We start from the raw sequence: 22,220 nt of genomic DNA, 5'->3' as shown, positions 1-22,220 counted from the left end.
TATCTGATAAGGAGGAAAATAGCAGCTGGTGTAGCGTTAAAAGTGAAAACACAAAAACATGATTTATAAGATCAAAGATAATAACAATAGTGTTGAGGAAAGGCAGAACGAGGAGAGATAATTCAAATGATCAGATTAACTGCAAAAAAGCGCACTGCAATTGATCATGAGAGCTGCGGACACGTAAGGACTGGGCTTCTGCAGCCTTCACCTTTTCCGAGTCAGTGTTTTCCTTGCTTTGGGTTATTAATTTTGTAATGACGACAGATTGCATAAGTCCTTGAAAAGAAACCGGAGCACACTTACAAAATGAAAGCCTAGCCTGCCTCTGGCCTCCTAAATTATGACTTATTGTTCTGCTAACAATGTATCAGGCTTTTTACAAATTGGAATGATTGGATTCATCCAATTTACCAGTTTCCCCTCACCCCCTCTCACTTATGATCCCAGGGGGATCTCTTAGACACATAATATTAAAAGGTATACTGTGCAGGATTTTCCTAAAAAAACTGAAAAATATATAGACTCATACAAAAATAATCCCTCCCAATCATCACTTATGACCCACTAGAAGTGTGAGGCTGTGTATGTATCTACAAAGTCTCTGCCCTTTGCATGTATTTTCTTATTTTCTTATTATTTTGCTGCACACCTTTGATTGAAAAACAAATCTGAGCGTCACACACAGCTCACATCCCATGAACCTCCCATCATCCCCCACAAAACGGAGGTGGTTTATATAATAAGGCATATCTTTGGCTACATACAACAAACAGGGGACTGGCAGTGGATACATGTCGTCTTTCAGTGAGCAGAAAATGCATTTACTGGGGAAATGAAGGGGAGACTTTCAATTTCTTAAAACCTATTTCTTGTCAACACTGGTGGTTAAATATTTCATGAGCCAGAGTGTGGAGTGGCTCGAGGGAGCTGCCTGTAAGGAGGTTTTCACGCCACTCTGAATGATGAGGGGATATTTCCCGAGCTGCTGTCCCATATGCTGTAACCCGATCATACCCTCCCCTTTATACAGCGGGGCAGCTGTCAGTGGTGCCTGTCTGACAGAGCCACCACCAGCAAAAAACCCAAAATGCGCTCATCAGTCGAAGAAGCGAGCCATGGATTTGCACCAACACGACACAAAACTATTTTTATATTTATTTGAACTTGTATTAGAACTGTAATGACATTTTCCATTAGCAATCTCTTCACTCTTTCCTCATACCAGCATGATGCCTGTCTGAAGAAGAGTAATATGTCATTATTTGAAGTCCCTCTCAGATTTGAATTGAATGTCACAGTCAGAGCCTTGATAAAGCTTTCTGAAGCTGCTAACACCCTTGAAATATGTTCAAGTGATCTTGTTTTAAGACATGGTTTCCCTCTATTTAAGTTTGAACTCAGCAGGGGATGCAGAGAAGATTTTCAAGACTTTAAACAGAAAATGGAACATATTTCTGAAACAGCAAGGACGTAAGACCTTGGTATAAACAAATTAAAAGATTCTTGAACGAGGTCAAAATCGTGTCCTTTTGCATGGTAATAAAAAGTTAAAAGAAAGAAAGGTTACGGAGCTGCATATCAAATTAAGAGTGAAATTTTCTGTAGTACGCTCCCTGCACAGATGGCATGGCAAGATATCAATGACCTCATCAGAGAAGAGAGAGACATTTGACATGATATTTTGCCTGAAACAGGTGAGGAACAGCAAAGTAATGACCGCTGAGATGAGCCTTCTCCAGAGAAACTCTGGTCCTAAGTGAGGGGTTGGGGAGTGCTTGAAGTAGGAAGCTATGTGCCCTGGATGAATTTTTAATGGATGCTTTTTACTGTCTGAGTGTCTCTGGCAGTGCTTGTGCGATTTGTCATCGTTGTGGAGCTGCAGTCAGTCTGCCTGTGTCCTCGCTGCTGTGGAGCTGGGATGGTGAGCATCTATAGGCTCTTGTGTTTCTGTGTGTGTGTGTTTTAGGGGGAGAGCAGCAGTAAGCGGGGGTCATGAGGGCAATGGAGTTCCCCTGGGGCTGGAAATGGGCAGCTGGAGGCTTTGCTCCCTCCTCTGAATACATCATTTCACATACACAGAAAGCTTCTCTCTACTGGCATCTGAGGTCCCCTCAGGACCTTTTTGCTAATCATATTCAATAACAAACACAATGGGACAAGAAACAAACTAGTGCATGCACATGGAGCAGGACTTACACATCAACCACATTTTATCATTTAAGCCCAGAAATGCTCTTTTTATGGGAGTAAAACCATAACAATTATAGATACTGTAGACAGCACACAACACACACACACACACACTCACAGTACATAATTGCATTTTATTGGATTACTGGCCATGGCAAGTATGGCAAAACAACCCCTAACATCTTGGGCTGAAAATTGTAACGTGGGGAAAAACAGCCATATAAAGTCTGGCAGAGTATGCAAAAAGTCTTTCTTGTCACATCCAAAGGGAGGCCGTTGAGTTAGAGAGTGATGTGACCTCAGTGAAGTGCCCTTGCCTGGGGGATATGTCTGGTGTAGCGGTCGGGTATGTATGTGTGTGTGTATATGTACATGTGTTTGCGTGCATCAGTGAACATGTGTGTGCGAATCGAGAGCCCGTGAGGTTATAGGTCATCCTCGTCATCCCCCTACAGCTATAGGTCAACGGCTCTCAGCATTTCAGCTGTGTGGCTGACACAGGCATGGAAGCTCCCAGGACTACAGTGCCACCTCAGGTTTAAGCAGTTTCTGCAGGTGATAGATCTGAATGGAACTATTTCCGTCATCGGTGGAAATAGGTACAAAGATTTTACTGATGTGGGTTTATGTGAACAGTATTCAAACTGGTAGTGTGCAATGCCTGTAGGCTCTAACTGCCTTCCTTTACCTTACTATCCTTTGCAAATCCTGCGAATCTAAAAACTGGCATCATTCAGCCAATATGTAGATCAAAACTAAACTGAATGCCCATGAATCCAGGCTAGGAAGATACAGAACCAAGAGCTTACATAGAGATGTAAGCATCCTGGAGACCGGGGTCAGTCAAGGAGACTGGTATAGGTTGAGAGACAGAAAATCACACGCCAGCTGCGCAGGTCAGAGAGGTCATACCTGAGAGATGTCCATCACAGCATCGCAGCTGAGAGGTCGGGCAGAGGTCAGGTCATTGAATCCCAGAAGAGTAGAGATGATTCCATTCTGATCAATCCTGCGAATCATGGTCCCATCCACAAAGAAGATTACACCGTACTTATCCACCGTAATGCCTGTAGATAAAAAGTAACCCAATGGACAGGAGAGGGAAAATAGCCATTAATTATTTTGTTTATCTGTGACTTAATGTGATGACAGGACACCACTAAATAACAATTAAGGACTATTCACTGCAATGAAAATGTATGACTAATCACAGCAATGAAAACTGAAAACTGCTAGGACTGATTTTTAATCAATAATGGACAACAACAGAAACATTTAAAGGGATGAGGAGTGTTCCATCAATGCAGTTCTCATTTGTCTCTTTTGTTTCTTGCTCTCTCTACCTCAGACAACAATAAAGCGAAGAAAACTAACCTTAGCTAAGCTATTCACACCTCTGTATTTCTGTATTACCTCAGGGTCTGACACAATATTTCAGCAGCTTGTAACGTCAAGTCTACAGCAGATGGAGCAAAATTTCTGTTTTCTATGTAAACCTGAACTATACATACACATTTCAGTGGGGCTTGAGTCTTATTTCAGCACATATGAATCACAATGCCATCCCAGTGGAGGACAAAAAGCAAGCATGTGATCTAATGACTAATGCATTATCCAAATATGGAAGCAACAAGAAAAAGAAGACACCAAATAAACACATGGGAAGGCGTGCTTCGAGAAATAAATTCAGTTTTAAAATAACACTGGTGAGCTATATGTAGTTAGTGAGAGAGGCAAGAGAAGAGAAGATTATGTGTGAGAACTGAAGAGTATTGATCTAGCCTATGGGACTACTGTATTTCAACTATCCAGCAATCTAGTCTACTTGAAAAGATGAATTGGTTTTTATGAGAGAAAAGAGGAAACATTATCCTCAACTGATTTGAAAAACTACACACTACATTGGTTATAATAACATCCATGTACCTCTAGGGTTAGTGAGAGTGGCCTCAACAGCCTTTCCTCCATCCCCGCAGCGAGTGTCGTCATATGGGAGACACTGGTCACCAGTGCCTGCTATCAGCTCCAGATTCTTGGCTACATCTTTCACAACATTCAAGGATTTCACCTTAAACACCTTCCTGCTGCTGGTGTCCGAGAGGTACACAGCACCGTTCACTGCACTGGTGGCCAGGTAGTACTTATGAGCAGGGCTGTTGCTGAGAGAGGGGAAAAAAAAGAGTAAGAAGCCCAAGTCAATAAAGCTGGAAGGGCTACAGTGGTTTCAATAAGAAACATTGTGTAATACAATTAACATGGATTCAAAAGCCATTTAGAGAGTCAATTGGACAAAATTACAGTTTAAACCAAGGACATGGAAAAAGAAAAATAGAATGAGATTAAACATGGAAAAACAGAATGAAATTAAACATGACATAATGGTGGAGCTTAGAACTCATGTACAATACAGTCAGCTTAGTTAGAATTCCCCGCTGTCAAAAGAGAGTGGAAACTCCATTTGTGTGTAGACATATACACAGTAGACATACAGTATATGAAAATACTGCATATGTTGAGATAGTGATCTCTAGTTTCTTTCAAATAATTGAAACAATAGTAGAGCTGAAGGGAATACAGCGCTGGCAAGACAAAGGGAAACAAGGGTGTAGAGGGATTTAGTCATTGGGGTACATTGGATCTTTTGACAGAAATCCTAATTACTACCCCATCCCTGACCCATGAATTCTGTGTGATATCATCTGAAAACAACATTATAAAAAACCACAGAGTCTATAGTAGTAGCATGGTTATTGCTAGAAGAACTACAAACAAAGTACGTTTCCTGTTTCCCTTGGGACATTTTTTGAGAAACACAAATGCATAGCTGAAACAACAATCTAAACACATTATGCATTCATCAGGCAGAGATTCCAGCATAGAAAAATATCTTATTAAATTCCCAACCCAGTCAACAAAGTAATCATTCATATCCACAGGAGGTTGCTCAACCTGACAGACAGACAATAGAACCAAATATAACCAATCCTGCTGTGGTGGGATACATACAATCTTATGGCATACTCCATTCAGGAAAAGTATCAGAAAACAAAGATGACTGTAGATGAACCTATAGAAGTACCAATCAAGTGGAAGAGAGGATGGTTTCCATAAAAAACTCTGCTCCTGCTTATAATGAACACATTACTAAAAATCAAAGCAAGGCAGCATGGCAGAGCATCTGCACCCAATGGTACTTCACACTAATGAATGCTAAAGACTATAGGCAGAACTGATTTTGAAACTGCAGATTTGACTGGCTTTTCTTTGATCTCATAAATAACATGCATAGTATTTGGACCAGATGCCTTTTCTCTTTAGGTGCCCCAGGTAATCCCTTTCAACCAGTTCTATTAGTTGACTGATTGATCTTTAGAAAATTTAACAAAAACACTTTTGACAATTTATTTTTAAATCGAGTAATCCAAGCAAAAATGCAAAACATTTACGGGTTCCAGGTTTTCAAATGGGATCATTTGCTACTTTTTGCAGTTGAATTGAATCATTGTAAATTGAATATCATTGGGGTTTTTGAGTGTTGGAGAAACACAAGCAAATCATAACCAGTTTAGCAATGTAGCGGCTAGTGTCACCTTAAAGATGACCAGAGTTATCAGGGCAGGATACATCACAGTTCTGCCAGACCTGATAAGCATTATGGAGAAACCTGTCAGCAGGGTGTCATTCAAAGTGGATTAAGACAGAATCTCAACAATAACCTTCAGGGTTCTTTTAGGGCTTATGGTTGGCGTGACAGTGCCAAAGCTTATATTTTTATAATACAACAACAAGAAAGACCAGTGGGTCTGTGGAATTGTCAACTCCTGTACATAATTTTAAATGACAATTGACCTTCAATGAATCAGTGATGACAGGACACTGCAGCAAACCCCAGGCGCACATGTCACAATCAGCCCACTGACCAAGTTGACTGATATGTTGGTCTACAGAACATTCCAGGTACATCCGAGTGGCTTAGAAAAATGACTGCTGTCGTGGAGTAGGTCAGTAGCAACCCTCAATAACTGCTCTACTTTGCATTCTATCTGCCATGTGCAATCAGCAGATACCTTATCAGCTCCCAGTTGCATGTAGAACACTGTTGGTCTCCCTTAGTGTTTGAAACTATGAGGTGTTATTCCCTGACCTTGAGCTATGGCCATATACTCCATCTATATTCACTGACAACATCTAGTTTGTAGAAGATAATTGGATTTTGCTGCATGCTGGCGCGGTAATGGAGGGAGCTTGGCTATAGTGGATGGGGGACATCCTTAGAAGGGGGTCAATGAACATTGCAGTGAGATCACCCACCTCCCAGTCCTATCGCTAGCTCACACATGAACAGGAGGCAGCCACCCGTTTTATACTGACACATGCTGTGTTTTCCTGAATAAATCTCCTTTTTAATATGCAGATGTGTTTGGAGTACTGAGACCAGAGATACAGAGCTTTCACGTTAGGCTTGCCCTGGCAAACGCATGTGTGTGTGTGCATGTGTGTATTTGGCTGTGTGTGTTAGCGTACAGGACTGTCCTAACAGTTTTGGTAATTTTTGATTTGCACAAAGATATTTGAGACATAAATACTGGTAAAAGATTCTTGTAGAGAGACAGAAAAGGCAGTAGAGAGCTTCTGAGTGTTTTGTTAATGTGGACATTCTGGCTGTAGGGGTCAGTGACCAGAATGACTTGGCTTTTCATTCTCTGTTTGACCACATGTTCCCCGGCTGAAGTCATGACCCTCTGATAGAAAATCAATCAATGGCCCAATGCATGAGACATGGTATCTAAAGACAGCACAAAGAGATTTCCCTGGCCACCACCTGCCATGGAAAATGTGATCTTTGTATCTTTAGCCACTGATAAAATATATACGGTTTATTAGGCACTTTATTTATCTATGTGCATCCAACATTTATGAAACTTATCACATTCAGTGTTTCTCCTAACATTGTAAGAAAGATGTGACTACGTGAGTAAATTATGTGGTCATTTTTGAGACTGTAGTATGCAGTTCTGTCAAACTTTTATAATATGGAAAGGTGTTAAGATAAATAATTAAAGCACCTATTACTATTCAATATATGCAATACATACAAAGCATCGTAAACTACAGTCCCCAAACGTCTGTAGAATTGAAATAACACTTCTCTAACACAAAACTGAAAATTATACACACTTCAAAAAGGTTGGATTTCCCACAATATTGTTATATTGGATAGCAATGGATGTACAGTAGTCAGGTGTACCCAATAAACTGGCAATACAATGTTCTATATCTGACTTTGAAATGTTTAGATTCCTTGACAGATGGCAATTCCACAACCATTTTTAATTAAATGAATATATTGCAAAGAATAATAATAGTTGATTTAATAGTTTAAGGTAATAATATCATTTGTAGTATATTGGACAATGTCATTTGACTCCTGATATCAACCCTGAGGAAAAGTGCAGCATCTACTGAGCAAACAATCAGCTGCTTTCTTTTCAGACAGAATTTGCAATCACACATACAGATTCAAACATACTGTCAAGGCAATAAATCCAGAGATTAAGTGAGCCTAGGACACACAGTTAATAAACCATTAAATCTACAGCTTTGGGAAGATAAAAATTAAACAGACAGCCAGTATTTCAAGATATGATCTTCCTTTTGCTTTCAAGTGCAAGTCTGAAATAGGCTCAAAAGTTCACTTCAAAATCAAGTATATGGACTGTACCTATATTAATCTAAGCAAATACCGTACAGCTTACCTATGCCTGAAGTCTTTATTTCTGTCAGTGTATGCCAAAAGCAGCAGAAGGTGAGAGAGGAGGAGAGAGAAGAGGAAATGTTAGTTGTTAGAGGATAGAATTTAAAAACAGTTGTTAGTAGACGGAATTAATTGAAAGAGAATAAGCAACAAAAAATTTACTTTATTATCTACTCGAACCTGTCTGTGCTGATATTAACAAAGAAATTAATCTTTTCCTGGAATGTCTTCTGTTAAGACCCCATTACCTCCTCTTCAGGCCCTATCAGGGCCAAACTCCAGCTGATACAGGTGAATGAGAGAGGCAGGACCATCAATCCTGGGCCTTTAGGGCATTTCTGTCTATCTCAATCGACCTCCTTGGTTTATGACCTGTGTACAGGCCCATCTGAGCTCATAGTCCTGAGTGAGTATTGGTAGGTTACTCCATGGTTACCTGAGCTCCAGGACGCTGGTGACATTCCCTGTGGTGAAAATCCTCCTCACATAGTTGAAATCGCCCACGTACAGACTTCCATCTGAGCCACAGGCCAGAGCCACAGGGGCCAGCAGCTTATTTCCGTCAGCAAGGCCATTACAGCTGGGGCAGGAGATGCTGCGCCTGCGCCCGTTCCCCATCACACTGCCGATTACTGGAGGCTGCTGGGAGATGAAGACGTTCTCCCCATTGCCCATGTGAAGAATACCTGATGAGGACACAGTAAAGAAACAAATAACACCTGCAACCTGTTTTGGTTTAGGAGAGTTTGAGGACTCTAGGCTATATTAATGGTTATTGTGGTTAATTCTTGCAATCCTGGTAACCAGAGGTGGGCTTAAACAACAGGCAGTTAAATGAGCTTCTTTAATCCTCTTTGAAAGCAGCAGTGTTTCCTAATGAACTGAGAAGGGTCCAGGCCATCTTCTCCCCAAAAAAACAAAAAAACTTTTAGAAATAAACAAATAATTACACAGCAGCCCAGTAATGACTATACAGCACCAAAAATGTGTTACTGAGGGCAGATGATGCCTTGTTTCATGTTAAATTTACTGTTTAGGACACCTTATAATTCCTGTCCATGTCTACTGATGTCCACAACCTACTTTACATGAATATTCATGCAGTTATTAGTTAAAAAAATAAAATGTATTACCATTATCAGTGCCTGTTGACTGTACTTTTTTTACCACAGTGATTAAAAAGGTTGCACCCAATTACTTATATTAGATATGTTTACATGTATATAATAATTCCACCACTTCAAATTGTTTATGCGGTTTACATTTATGCATTAGCTAACTGCTCCCAATTAATCCTGTTTACAAAACAGAAATTATTATTTGATTATTCAGAAGGAATAGTGTTTGGAGTTTTGCTGAAATAAAAAATGTTGCTGAATTTTTGAGGGAGCTCATGACACCTCCTAGAGCCAGTAATGTGTATACAAACTTTGAATCTGTACAGAATAGCAGTTAAGACTGGTAGGCTCAATAAATATGTTGGCAAACTCCATGTCAGAATATTTTATTGAGTAATTAAGATACCCATGTTGTTTGAGGTGTGTGTAATAATATGTAATGCAGTTAATAGCTGGTAAGCAAAAGGATTCAAATGGGATGCTCATATTGCTCTATTTCTGTTGGATGGTTAAGTAGGCAACTGTGCACTAGCATTTTACCCAGTAGGAACCTGGTAAGCTGAGACTATTCCAATGATCTTGAACAGTGGTCCAAAATTGCTTATTGCAGTTTGAAATGTATATTAGCTGACATTTTTATGTGAAAATGGAAGACACAAAAGTCAAAACAGAGATAAGAAGCTGATGGGATTGTGAAAGGGTCAGTATGTGCACCAACTGAAGCCATGAAAATTGCTCCGTGCGCATGTGTTTGCAATAAGAGGTGGTCTTAACAGATGGAAACACAGGCTCAATTTCACGCCAAAATGGGGACCAAAAAGCCCTTGGCACAAGAAGAATCTCTTGGAGCTAGAAAATTACAACACAGGCACAATCACAAAAAATTGACTTGCCCCGATTACAAATGGCCTTACCTCCACCAGCCTTGTGCACGAACAAAAATAGAGCCCCATGTGTACATACAGTGTTATGTACAGGCATTAAGATGCACACCCACACGCACATGCACACTATTTTTCATTGCCAATATACTCTTGGAAAATACTCAAATATGTAAATGTAAAGATGTTCCTGCAGCCCAATCAATGTAATCATATTTGAAATCCAACATCTGCATGTCTGCTGTAGTTTTTCTGTTTCTGATGATACTTGGTGACCTGAGTTCTTTGAGCAGCACAACATTTGGTCTATCAGAAAAGATCAGCCAAGCATCCCTTCCTGGGACGTGATTTAATCTTAGGGACTGCTGCTGCTGGGAATAGCAGACTGACAGCAATTAAATTAGGGATGATTCTAAAAATGCTGGGCATGAACAAGACATGGAGATGCCAAAAGGCTGGGGGATGGGGCGGAAGAACTGGCAGTGAAGGTGGAGAGGGTAGGGAGGGGGCAAGTAGTAACTCTCTCCCTCCTCCGGACAGCACTTTCAGACTCAGCAGGTTTAGTGTGACAGATCAAAGTGCCACCTTCCTGAGCACTTTTCATAGAAGTATGCCTCATCTCCTCTGATGAGCCCTTCCAGACACAAACAGACTGCGAAGCCTAGCTTTGGACAGGTGCTGCTGAAAGTTTTTTTTCTCTTCATTCCCACTCCTGCCTTTCAGGAGTAATTTGCTGGCAATAAGAAAATTGACCCCCCTTCATCTAAAAATGGACAGATGTAATAAAAAAGTCAGATCTATCTGAGGCTACATGACATTGGTGTATTGAAAAAGCCTCAAAATGTTGCAGACTGGAAGGACAATTCAATGTCACACTAAAAGCATCATCTGAGGTAGTGGGTTGACATAGTGGTACTTATCTGTACTCTTGGGCTCATTCAGAATGATATTTGTAAAATGCGATATGTACTGGGAAACTTATGACTTACATCACAAAATGTGCCCAAGTCAAAAAGTCTATTACTGAGTTGCCATAAAACCAGTGGAATTAAACTGCCAGTTAAATGAGATGCTCCAATGGAAATTAAATAAAATAATTCTGTTTACATTTTTAATATGTACATATTACATATTACATATATATATATATGTGTGTTTACAATGCAACAATCAAATTTATTATGTATTAAACTGAAATTTTTTGTGGTATAAAATGATCTTGTGAGTAGGTGTAAGTGTATGAGTGTATGAGAAAAGGAAATTTAAAAAGGGATTACAAGTTGACTCACCACTCTGGATATTTAAAGCATGATGCTTGTCTATTGTCCATCCGCCCAGTTTGGAGGCAGTGGTTTCGTAGCCCTGTAGAACAGCAGTCCTCTTCTCCCATAGAATAAGGTCTGGACATGACTCATACTCAAAACCCACAGATACTGGGGAAAGAAGCAAAGATAAAACTAGCATTAGTGAACCACATGTGTTCTGGATAAAAAAAATCAAAACAAAAATATGTACTTCATCACTTACCAAAAGCTTCAGACAAGCCATAGACCTTCTGGCTGTAGACGTCAGCCTTGTCCCACACAAAGTCATACGAGAGGTTGGGGGATGCAGGAAACCACTTTCTGAACAGCCTGCCTTCAACAGCCACCATGAGGTGAACCTTCATCAGGTTGAAAGGGATTGTGGAATGGGTGAGGGTAACCCTCAGTATTGACTTGTAACCTGGGGTCCTGCTGCTTAAATAGCCAAGTTTCATATCAGTCCCTGGTATAGGCACTTCCTCCTGCAGAGACTATGGACAAAAAACAAAGCTTATCAAAAGCAAACATACATTCTGGAGCTAGCTGGAAGGAACTGTAAATATTAAACTGCATAAAAATCTATTTTCTTCAAAGTTTAAGTTAGGATTGATAACATGCCTCCACATAACCTCTGTTTCTCACTGATTATCAATATGTCATTCCTTTGGTCAGTGACCACTACAGTGTTTGTCACATACTATTCATAGTCTTGCCTCCAACCAAATATATGGACCCAAGGGGAGATTAGAAACATCAATAAGAGGACAATTATACTCCAGCATTACAGGGAATCCAATGAAGGATTTCTTCATTATGTACTGCAGTGAGTAGTTTTCATAATTGATTTAATAATAGCTAGTCCTTCATTAGGACAACAGTCTTTCCTGCAATCCATATGACAATGGCATCACAGGAGTGTCCTTGGACTCAGAGCATGCATAGTACGATAATATATAGAGTAATAAAAGTTGTTTTAGTAAGAGGCAACGTTGTGGCCTTGGGAAATTTCCACTGAGGTCAGACCTGTAACCTCTTGATGATATAACAGTAGGTCAGGAGCACAGACATTGTATGTTCAGTTTTGGGTTCAAGGGTCAACAGCACTGGTTTGGTTGACCAACTCCTCTCTGCTCTAATTAAGTCATTTCTCATCCCCTTTGTCCACAGTACGGTACAAGATGTAGTGGAACAATTAAACCAGCTACCCAAAGCAACACTGGTCAGAGGACACGCCAATTATTATGTGTTTCTTTTTAAATGTTCACAGTGTAGAAATGCCTGGTTAATTGATCAGAATGAGGACTTTAGAAGTGTAAATTGGATGATGTCCCAGTATGGTGCTCTCACAGCTCAAGGAATAGCAAAGACAGGGCTACTATAAATAGACTCGACTGCACACTAAATTCACTGATATGCCATAAATCTTATGAGGTAAACTGGGAGACAAAGTAATTAGAGAAGGGCACAGAGATGCCTGTTAGACATACAGTAGCCACACATTCAGCTGCACACAAAAGCCAATGCAAACGTGTGTTTGCACCAACACATGCATGGACAGAAATCAAAACATATGTATGAAATATAAATACAAATATTTTCCAGTGCTACTTGTAAGCTTAACCTAGGAAACTACAGTCCAGGAGAAATTAAAAACGTCCAGGCTGTTTTCTGTGCGCGAGGTAATCATCATCACTTCTGCAGGCAAGACAGTACAATACACATTGTAAATCGCCCATGTTCCTTGGACCAATTACACTAGAGAGATAAAATCACAGCACTGCCATGAGCCAGAGTTACTATTACACTTGTACTTGATGAATAATCTTCAGAGTCTCTCAGATGTGTGGCATGAATCATTTGGAGGGGAGACCAACATATATCACAACCCGAGGGTGGCTGTAGAGTAGTCACCTGGATTTCAGGTACGACGGTCCCCCTTTCGGTGCAGGAGCCAGCAAATGCAGTGAGCGGAGCTGGGGACACCACGGGGCTTGGCCTGGTAAAGCTGCTCAGGTCACAGCTAGGGATGTCATTCTCCTCATGCCGCATGACGATGGTATCCATGACAAAGAAGCGTCCCCATGGCAACCACAGAGTATGCTCCTGGGTGATAAATGGAGCGCGCTCAAAGTGCAGGGCTATGGCTATGCCCCCATTGGTCACCAAGTCAAAACTGAAACACAGATGTGAAAAATGTCAGAGAGGATGAATGTTGATTCACATACAGTGAATGAATGATGAATTCTATATTTTTCAAATAAATACTGTGCAAATTCCCATTAGCAAAGCATGTAATCTGCTGTGTGTTGAGGATTAAACCATGCCACAATTTACTGTTGATATAATGAACTAATTAAGTATTTGTTATAACAGATTAAACAGTAATACATTCATGTTTTAGTAAATAAAGACTGCTGTTAAGAAAAGACGCCGTTTCACTATTTAGCGCTATCTCTCAGGGCCACACAAGCTGAAAATACAATAAGATGAAGGAGCAGTTCATGCGCTGAATAACAATGTCAGAAGCACACATCTTAATTAATGTCATAAGCTGCAGATTTTACTTGAAGAATGGAAAATAACATATGCAGTCTTTGACTCCGGACATGACTGTTTCTACCCCATGCTCGTGTAGTGCATTGCTCCTCTGCTCACATTTATATATGTGAGAGAGAGATTTGTGCTGCAGGATTGAGGCAGCTGCCACTTCCCTATCGATCCCGTAGACGAAGACTGTCCACTCTAACATCAGTCTAAAAGCCCTGCAATGCAATTCTATCTACTGTTGCATTAAAGGGCCTCTGCATCTGGTCATGTAACTTGTAATTTATTAATAATAATAAAAATAATAATAACATTTATTTAAATAGCACTTTTCTTAACAATTTTACATAGTGCTCCAAATAGAGAAAATAAAACCAGACAAGGCAGATAAAAAGAAAGTAGAGACAATAAAATGAATATAGAGTATAGGAAATTTCTCTCTGAGTGCCAATTAGCACCTGGTCACCTGCAGGCCCCTGGGACAAGGCCTTATCCTCACATGGGAAGCATCCTTCCCAAATTACAGCTAAAGAAGCCTGTCAAAATAACTACCACTAAATTAGGTAACCTCCCTCCTGGTTTAAGCTACTATATAAAGAATCTGCTCAGTCTCACTTCCCTTGAGGGTAAACATCTGATTGGCTGTGATGATAAACAAAGGTTTGTTCCGCCCTTGGTGTTTTGCCCTTGGCTGGTGTGAGAAGAGTGAGTTTGCCAAGCAGCACGGAGGCTGCAGAGATGATGGGAGCGGTGATAGTGATATCCTTGTGCTGCCCTGATCCATCAGTAGCTGTGCAGCTGCAGCCGGTCAGTCTGCATGACACCTGGCAGGTTCTGGCAACGCACGCTCAAAACACTTCTGGACAGATACCCATGGGTAGTGTGGCCAATCGATGAAGGGATTCATTGGCTGTTATCAATCATGACAACAGCCTTAAGCAATGTGACAAAACTTATTAAGCTACCTACATCAGCCTTGCTTGCTTGTGCCCTCAGGGAATGCATCAAGCTAGAAGAGTTAACCCTGCCAACAAACTTGGCATGCCTAATAGAAAATATACCCAATCATTTCTCAGCAAATGTATATTTATAATGTACTAAACTGTGTCAACATTAATGTTAAAGTGAATCAGCAAGAAGTACGCATGAATAATTGCTGTATAGATGCTCATATAGTGACTGTGGTGGGCGCTTTATGTATGATTGAAGTGGGTGAAAGTACACTGGCATTAGTTCATTATTTATTAGGATCTCAAGTCCTCATTCACTCTGCCTTCGACTATTGTATGTCTTCATTCTCTTATTCAAACTCTGTAACACATTAGTGTCCTGTGTACACAGGAAATAATCAACACAACAGGGTTAAAATTATAACAGCAATTAGAATACTAATTATCAAAGTGAATTTGAGTATTGAACAAGTGATGCAAATATTAAGAGTGTTGACTGGAATTAAAGCACCATCCAGTTCTGAGAGTGAGTCCTGTGAGGACTAAATCTCCACTTTAAAAGATGTGTTAAGTAGTATGGTAATTTCAGGAGGACTGCCTTATTAATAGTTAAAATTAATGGTTAGTGTTGTTCGAATTAAATAACACTGTCAACTAAACAACTGCTGTATTTACTACAAAATAGACAGAAAACGAAGTCCGAACTATGTCATTATACGGTGTCATCACGGGTCTGCCAAGTGTTCTTGAGTATTCACAAGTACACTGGATTTCCAATATATACAGTATCATGGCTCATATAGAGGTTCTTGCAAACACCTAACACTGTAGTTATCTGGAATCCACATCAGCACTTTACTCATTATTGGAGAAGAAGCATGAAAGGTAGCAGGTCTGTCTCAAAGCTCAGCCAGTCAGAAAATGGCTACATACTGTAGCTGTAAGGAAACTAAACTAACCTCTTTTGTTTAGGCCAGAAAACTTTTCAAGATAGTGGAAAGGGTAATTTAAAAAACCAAGCCCTCGGACAATAAAGAACACATAATAAAAATGAGTTGAGACAGCTTTCCCATTTCTAAGTGGCTGAACAGGTGCATTTCTGATTTCACGCTGCACTGAGCCTGTTTACAGTGATTGCAGGGGAGTTGCAGGAGACTGGGCATGTTTACAGGGGAACCTGGGAGATGGAGTAGTGTTTACACATATGCTGGAAGGGAGAAAAGAGTATAGAGTTTTGCAAAGGAAAAACTGAGTGATGCATAAGAAAAATGGGACACGCACAAATGGGAAAAGGCTAGAGATGAGGGAAGCCAGTGCAGTGGAAAGGACATGAGACCTGGGCTCAAGAAAAGCACAGGAAATAAGTGAAAGAGTAGTGCCCAGAAAGGAAAGGCTTAAGGGCAGTGGGAGATTAGAGGAGGAAGAGCGTGAAAGGAGGGAGAGCAGATGAAATAAGCAAGGAAGGTGAAGATGATGAGGTGGAGATGAGAGATTTTTGTAAAACTAGGGAAGGAAAGGAGACTGACAAGAAGATGGAAGGACTGAGGAGAAGCAAGAATGATCAAGATCAAACCAGCGGCAAAGATGTGGGCCTTTAGAGTGTCAGTGACTGATAAAAGTGTCAGGAGGAAGTGGGGCTTGGAGAGCAAACACCAATTCATGCTGCGCTGTGATAGAGGGGCTTGGTTTGCCAAAAGGCCTTACTAGCACTGACTACTGTGGGAGATACAGGAGGATTGGAGGTTACGAGTGTGTGCTTTATGTGTGTGAAATTCAGTCCAAAAAACATATTTAGAAAAGAACAGATTTCAGAACAGAAAAAAGATTTACAGATAGTATTACGCTTCATTTGTCTCCCTGGTCTTTTTCTTTAAAAGGGACCTATTATGCTTTTCCTTATTTTCAGTCATATATATGATGTTGGATGTTCATATTAAACATGGCCAAAGTATCAAATAATGAGGTAAATGTATGTAGAAGTAATCCCTGTGAGCAAAAAGCACTAGCTTCAGGCTGCTCTGAATGCTCGGTTTACAACGTTTTTTTCTACTTTCAGCCCGAGATGACGTCAGCTCGTGATGGATTTCTTTATGTGGTCAACTGCTCCACACACAGCGCTGAGTTCCCTGTAGTAGTTGTAATGGCAGAGTGGCGCTGTCTGTATTTCTGCTCGCTGACTCCACTGGAAGTGAAGCAACTGCAGAAGAAACTGACTGACTGCAGTGAGCTTGTAGCTTAGCCCCATAAATGCTGTAGTTGTGTTAGACACTTTATGTTCATCGTGTCTTAATTCAAGGCTCCCTTGTCATGCTGTTTGTTTGGTAATGCTCCTGTTACATCTTAAAAGTTATTATGGGTTCATAAACACCATTTAGTGTATGCATCTAGAAATTGTTTTAAGTTAAATAGTGTAATGCTAAGTCTGCTAGCTTTACCATTTTTCTATGGGATTTCCCACTAAGTGAGAAATCCCAACTCCCCAATTTTGAATGGTTTTTGTGATTGCTCTGATTAATAGATGTGTTCTTTGATCTGAGGCTAATGCATGGTTGAATCAATGCATTTCATTTTATGAAAAAATTGCCCCCTCGCAATTTGTTACAGCCCTGTCAGTCACTTCATCCTGGCGCCAGGCCAGAGAGAGAAAAAGGCTATTTTGATATTGATATTCACAAGAATGATATATATTCTGGGTGGCCAGTTTTATATTTCTAGTTGTTATCTTTGTATGGTATTCATTTTGTAGCCTGAATGATTTCTGTGTTTTTGTGACTTGTTTATACTGAGTCTATAAGAGAAAAAAGTCATAATAACGTGATTTCATTAAATCAGTGTTCTGCTTCGTGAAACGTGACGCCAAATTTATCAGAAGAACTGAGTGAATTGTGAAAAGTCTGTTTGATAAGTTAATTTACATTTTAAATAACCGATGACGAGGCTGCAGAACAAACACTAGTAAATGCTAGTTTTTACTATGTAGTTTGGCCTACAGTCACCATACTAATGATTGATTGGAAAAAGTATTTTAATCATTTTTGTGATGTTAATAATGTCATGTTGTGAAATAACTTTATTAAAGTAAAAGTCCTGCATTCAAAACATATGTAACAGTAAATCAATTCAATGTAGTTAAATATCATCAGATAAAGTCTTCAACTGTATCCTACTGTCAGAGAAAAACCTCCATTAACATATTGTTAAAGTTAACGGAGCTGGGCTTACTGGTAAACATCTACTCCTTCAAAAAGAGAAATTATGATTTCTTATGACTCAAAAAGAGACTCTTCTTCATTCGGCAAACATTTAACATAATTTGGTGTTAAATTTAATTCCATGTATCCAAGTGAGTTTGAATATGTGATGTTTCCCAGATAATGCTTGTCTGCCTTAATGATGCAGTTTACACATTTTTATAACTGCTGATTCAGCAACATTCTTGTTTTTGTTCATTAAGTTTGTATTAGAAAAGGCTTGTGCTACGCTGCGATGCACTCTGTCGCTGACATCCAGTGCACCCTTTTTCTGTTAAAAGTGTGTAATTAAAAAGATTGTGATGTGTTTTTGTAATAAAGTACGTGTTGTTAAGCATTGTCTTGAGGGGGGGAGGAGGAGGGGTTCTATTGTCACATGGTGGTATTGGCATTTTTACCCTGTAAAACTATACTTTTCCAACCATGTTTTAAGTCCGGTCCCCCTGTGGAAACTGAATGCCCCCCCCTCCCCTGGGGGCCAGTTACCACGGTAACTCACTGGCAGGTTTTCTTCTCCTCCCCCACCAGCCTGAAGCTCTGCTCTGCTCCTCTGTTTGTGCTTACTATGATAGTCACTTTTATTACTGTCACAGTCACTTTATGTACTGTCAGTCACTTTATTTACTGTCTGTCACTTTGTTTACGGTTTAGTCACTTTACTTCCTGTCATTGAACATTCCTTGAGCACTGTGGAGTTACTCATCTACTGCATCAACAATTTTTTTATTTTAGTATTTTTCACATTATTGTAAGATCCATACATTAATCTAACATATTTCAGACCTGCCTGAGTCACATCAATAGCTGTGTTTTGATGGAAATTTCAGTAGATTATGTTATAGATGCAAAATAGTAGAGAAGTAAAGGAAGCAAAATACATGAAAGTTGGTTTGTGATTGTGGAGAGCTCTGCATTTAATTAGCACCTCTGCTATTAAAGACATGCAATTTGAGGCTTTTCAGCATGGACCAAAACAAGGGCAAATTGCACTCAGCTGCAAAACTTTATGGGTGTGTTTGTGCCATCGTATCATCAGAACAAATCTTTTGTGAATCAGACCTTGAGATGGGGCAGATAGCGGTTGCAAATGATGTGCAATTCATGCTGCTATCAGCGGCTGCAATCCATTCTGTGTGAATTCGCCCCTCAGTCTTTCTGCCACTCAGTGGGTGAAACTGCAGTGACTTCCGCCTACGGAGGCTGCATCTGGACTGCTCACATATGCTACCTGGTGGTTGTTGGTGCAGCTAGTGCTGAAATCAGCTGGATAAAATACAAGTCCCCCTTCCCTATCTGCTGCCGCTGTGCAGCTTTACCGTTGCGGTAACTGCAACATACGAAACAAGTGACATCTGTACTAATCCTCCCTGCATTATTTCTAACTGATCTGCTGAATAAAGAGCTCCAAATATCTCCATGTGTTGCTGTGTCAACCGGTTTTTAGAGCTGCTAGCGAAGCTCTGCTAATTCAGTGAGGAACATTTAATTTCCTGTAAATTCTTCACAATAAAAGTCTCCCGTTATTTAGTAATTTAAAAGCTTTTAATATGAAGCTGTAAAAGCAGGAAATGTTGGGTTTTCATTGGCCGTAACTTAACACGACTCTGATGCAGCTGCCTCTTGGCAGGCTTCTGGGAAGGCAGCCAATCAGAACAGAATGGGCTAATTGGGAGGGAGGCCTTAAAGAGACAGGAGCTAAGACTGCCTGTTAGAGACAGTGGCTGAACTGAGGGGCTGCATAAAGGGCCAGTATAAGAAAAATAAGGAGTTTTTTGAACTGTAAATCATGCAAAGCTACTCTAGTGGGGTCCCAGAATAAAAATATATAGCTGGAAATGAACATAATAGGTCCTCTTTAACTCCACCAAAGCCGTGAAAAGCAGTCTGAGGTTTTAGTCTGGATTTTTTCTGAGAAACTCTCCTGGTGCCAAAGCAGCTGGCACAGAGCCGCTCAAAGACAGCCAAACAGAGAACTCAGACTTTTTCAGAACACTTCACCACAACAACTTATCTTTCTCCAAAGGAGTTCTAGTGGTACTGCAATGAAACAACAAGAAGTTAGAGGATGCATTTCTTGACAAGGTTTCCTGTTTCTTACAGAGGCAGAAGTTGTGTAAAATATGTGGGACTGTCTGGGGAAGATACCAGCGATGACTCACTGCATTTAGTATATTTTGGACACAATCTTAAAACAACCATGTGACTTCATAATTGGTTGGGGTTAGGATTTATTTATTTTTTTTAAACCTAAGACAGTGATGGGATGTCTTTAATAACTTAAGTAAAGAACAGAATATTAATCTCAAACAAGAGAGGGGAAAGATGCAGAGCAAATTAATTGTAGGTCTGTGGCCTAAACTTAAATGTCTCACTTAATTCTCTAAATCTTCTATTGTCAAATAAATAATATCCATCTGTACTGTTTCATAACCACAGTGAGCTGCTTTGAATTGGCATATTTTATTCTTTCCCCTCCCTGCTGCTACTGAAGCATAACTTATGAGTGTACCAGAAGGGCTTTGTTTGATTTCTCTGGGAATTGAGCCGAGAACTCCAAAATTGGACCAAATGAAAGCACAAAGCAGATCAATGGCGGCACAGTTTGCAGTGGCAACTGTGTTTTTCCTTCCATCATTAGAATTCAGCACAGCTAAACAACGATATTTGACAATAATATAAATATCATTGTCACATCCCTGCACGTCATATTTAGGTAGCGGTTAGTGGCATTTGCATTGCATCCCTTGTTTGTGTGTGTGTGTGTTCGTGTGTGTGTGTGTACTGATATAAAGAAGAAGGCTCTTACCTTCCATCCTGCCTAGTAATTGTGTAACCATAGGACGGGTTGTTGATGAAACTGATGTTGACTCCAACCAGTGGTGTTCCATCCGAGGTCACTACTTGTCCACGAATGACACAAGCATGGCTGTATGGGAGTGAGAGAGTCAAACACAGTTACTATGATGGAAAATTTTAAAACCAATACAATTGCAATACAAAAGCGAGAAATAAAAAACAAAACAAGTGTGAGAGAGGTGTTGATTTGATTCTACAATCATTTTTCAGTCTGTAGTTAGTGGTTGTATTGGATTGCATTATGTTGAGAACTGTGTTTCTAATATAAGTGTTTCTAGTCTAGTCGTAAATGGGGATGGACAAAACAGTAGATACGCATTTCACTAAAATATAGTCTAATAAAACATCACCACAAATAAAAAATTACCAAAAAGATGAATCAATGTCTGTCTGACTCAGTGTCAAACAAACTGAACATCTTATGATTTAAAGTATTCAGGTATTGGACGTTAAATTGTACAAGTGTACCTTCTGGTAACCCAATGTACGCAACAATAATAGAAATAGGAAGCAATGCATTTTCTTCAAGCAACAGAAATTCACCAAGAACAGTCAAATGGAAAAAATATACAGTTAACATGGATGTTATCAAAAGGAAATACTGTACACAATAAAATCAAAAAAACATAAGAAGAAACAGAAACAGAAATAGAAAAAAAAACTAACACCCTCCTCAGATGTCTCTGAGGGTTTTTCTATCCAGAATGGAAGGATAATGAGATAAGGAAGCTTTCCTTTGTTTTTTCTCTAATTAAAAAAAGAGGATTTATCTTTTCCATTACAGACTGCAAGAAAGGAAAATAATAAGGACTGCAGATTGCAAGACTTGCTTGGCCGGTTATCAAGACCTCGACAGATTTCCAGACTGACATCAGGTCTCCAGAAGCCGCATACATTAGATCTGATCATCAGTCCCCACCAATCAATGTGGGAAGTCGTCCAAATTCACCTTCTAATCTTACTGAACTGATGAGCTGAGACCTTGCTGTATCACGTCTGCCTCGCTGAGTTCTGCCCTCATCATTAGCAAGTTCCAACTCATGGTCAGACCATCGTTTCTGTTGTCGTTTGCAAAAAAACAGTCCCTTAACAAATGCCTTACTGTCACTTCTTCATTAGACCATGGCTATTTTTAATACATTTGGGTCTTAAACACTGCCTTGTACTGGAAACAATTAACACTAGCGTGTTAGTAGCTGCCCTCAACATGTCCTTACCAGAGGCAAGATCATTCACCCCACACTATCCTGGTCCCCAGGAACCCAGTTTTATGTTAATTAGGCCGGGTCTCCTTCAGAGGACCTTGGCTGTCCACCATTGCACTGTAAACAAGCAAGGAGATACTGCTCCGAATCCTTATGCTCATAC

General features: G+C 40.0%; 1 protein-coding gene across 7 annotated transcripts in view; it reads right to left on the bottom strand.

The window, feature by feature from the left end:
* Positions 1-22,220, bottom strand: part of tenm4 (teneurin transmembrane protein 4) — a 158,938-nt gene that overhangs the window by 26,054 nt on the left and 110,664 nt on the right. For 5 of the 7 annotated variants that reach the window (XM_067595260.1, XM_067595262.1, XM_067595264.1 and 2 more), the window contains 8 exons: positions 20,803-20,922; positions 13,163-13,424; positions 11,475-11,742; positions 11,237-11,380; positions 8,385-8,634; positions 7,950-7,970; positions 4,120-4,352; positions 3,106-3,260 (listed from right to left, as the gene is read on the bottom strand). In XM_067595260.1, the coding sequence (XP_067451361.1) occupies positions 3,106-3,260; positions 4,120-4,352; positions 7,950-7,970; positions 8,385-8,634; positions 11,237-11,380; positions 11,475-11,742; positions 13,163-13,424; positions 20,803-20,922 (1,453 nt within the window). The remainder of the gene's footprint in view (positions 1-3,105; positions 3,261-4,119; positions 4,353-7,949; positions 7,971-8,384; positions 8,635-11,236; positions 11,381-11,474; positions 11,743-13,162; positions 13,425-20,802; positions 20,923-22,220) is intronic. The other 2 variants (XM_067595261.1, XM_067595263.1) reach the window with 1 other exon arrangement.

The sequence above is a fragment of the Thunnus thynnus genome, chromosome 7 (assembly GCF_963924715.1).
Source record: "Thunnus thynnus chromosome 7, fThuThy2.1, whole genome shotgun sequence".
Taxonomy (NCBI): domain Eukaryota; kingdom Metazoa; phylum Chordata; class Actinopteri; order Scombriformes; family Scombridae; genus Thunnus; species Thunnus thynnus.
The sequence above is the reverse complement of the archived record's forward strand: the minus strand, read 5'-3'. Positions and strand labels throughout refer to the sequence as shown.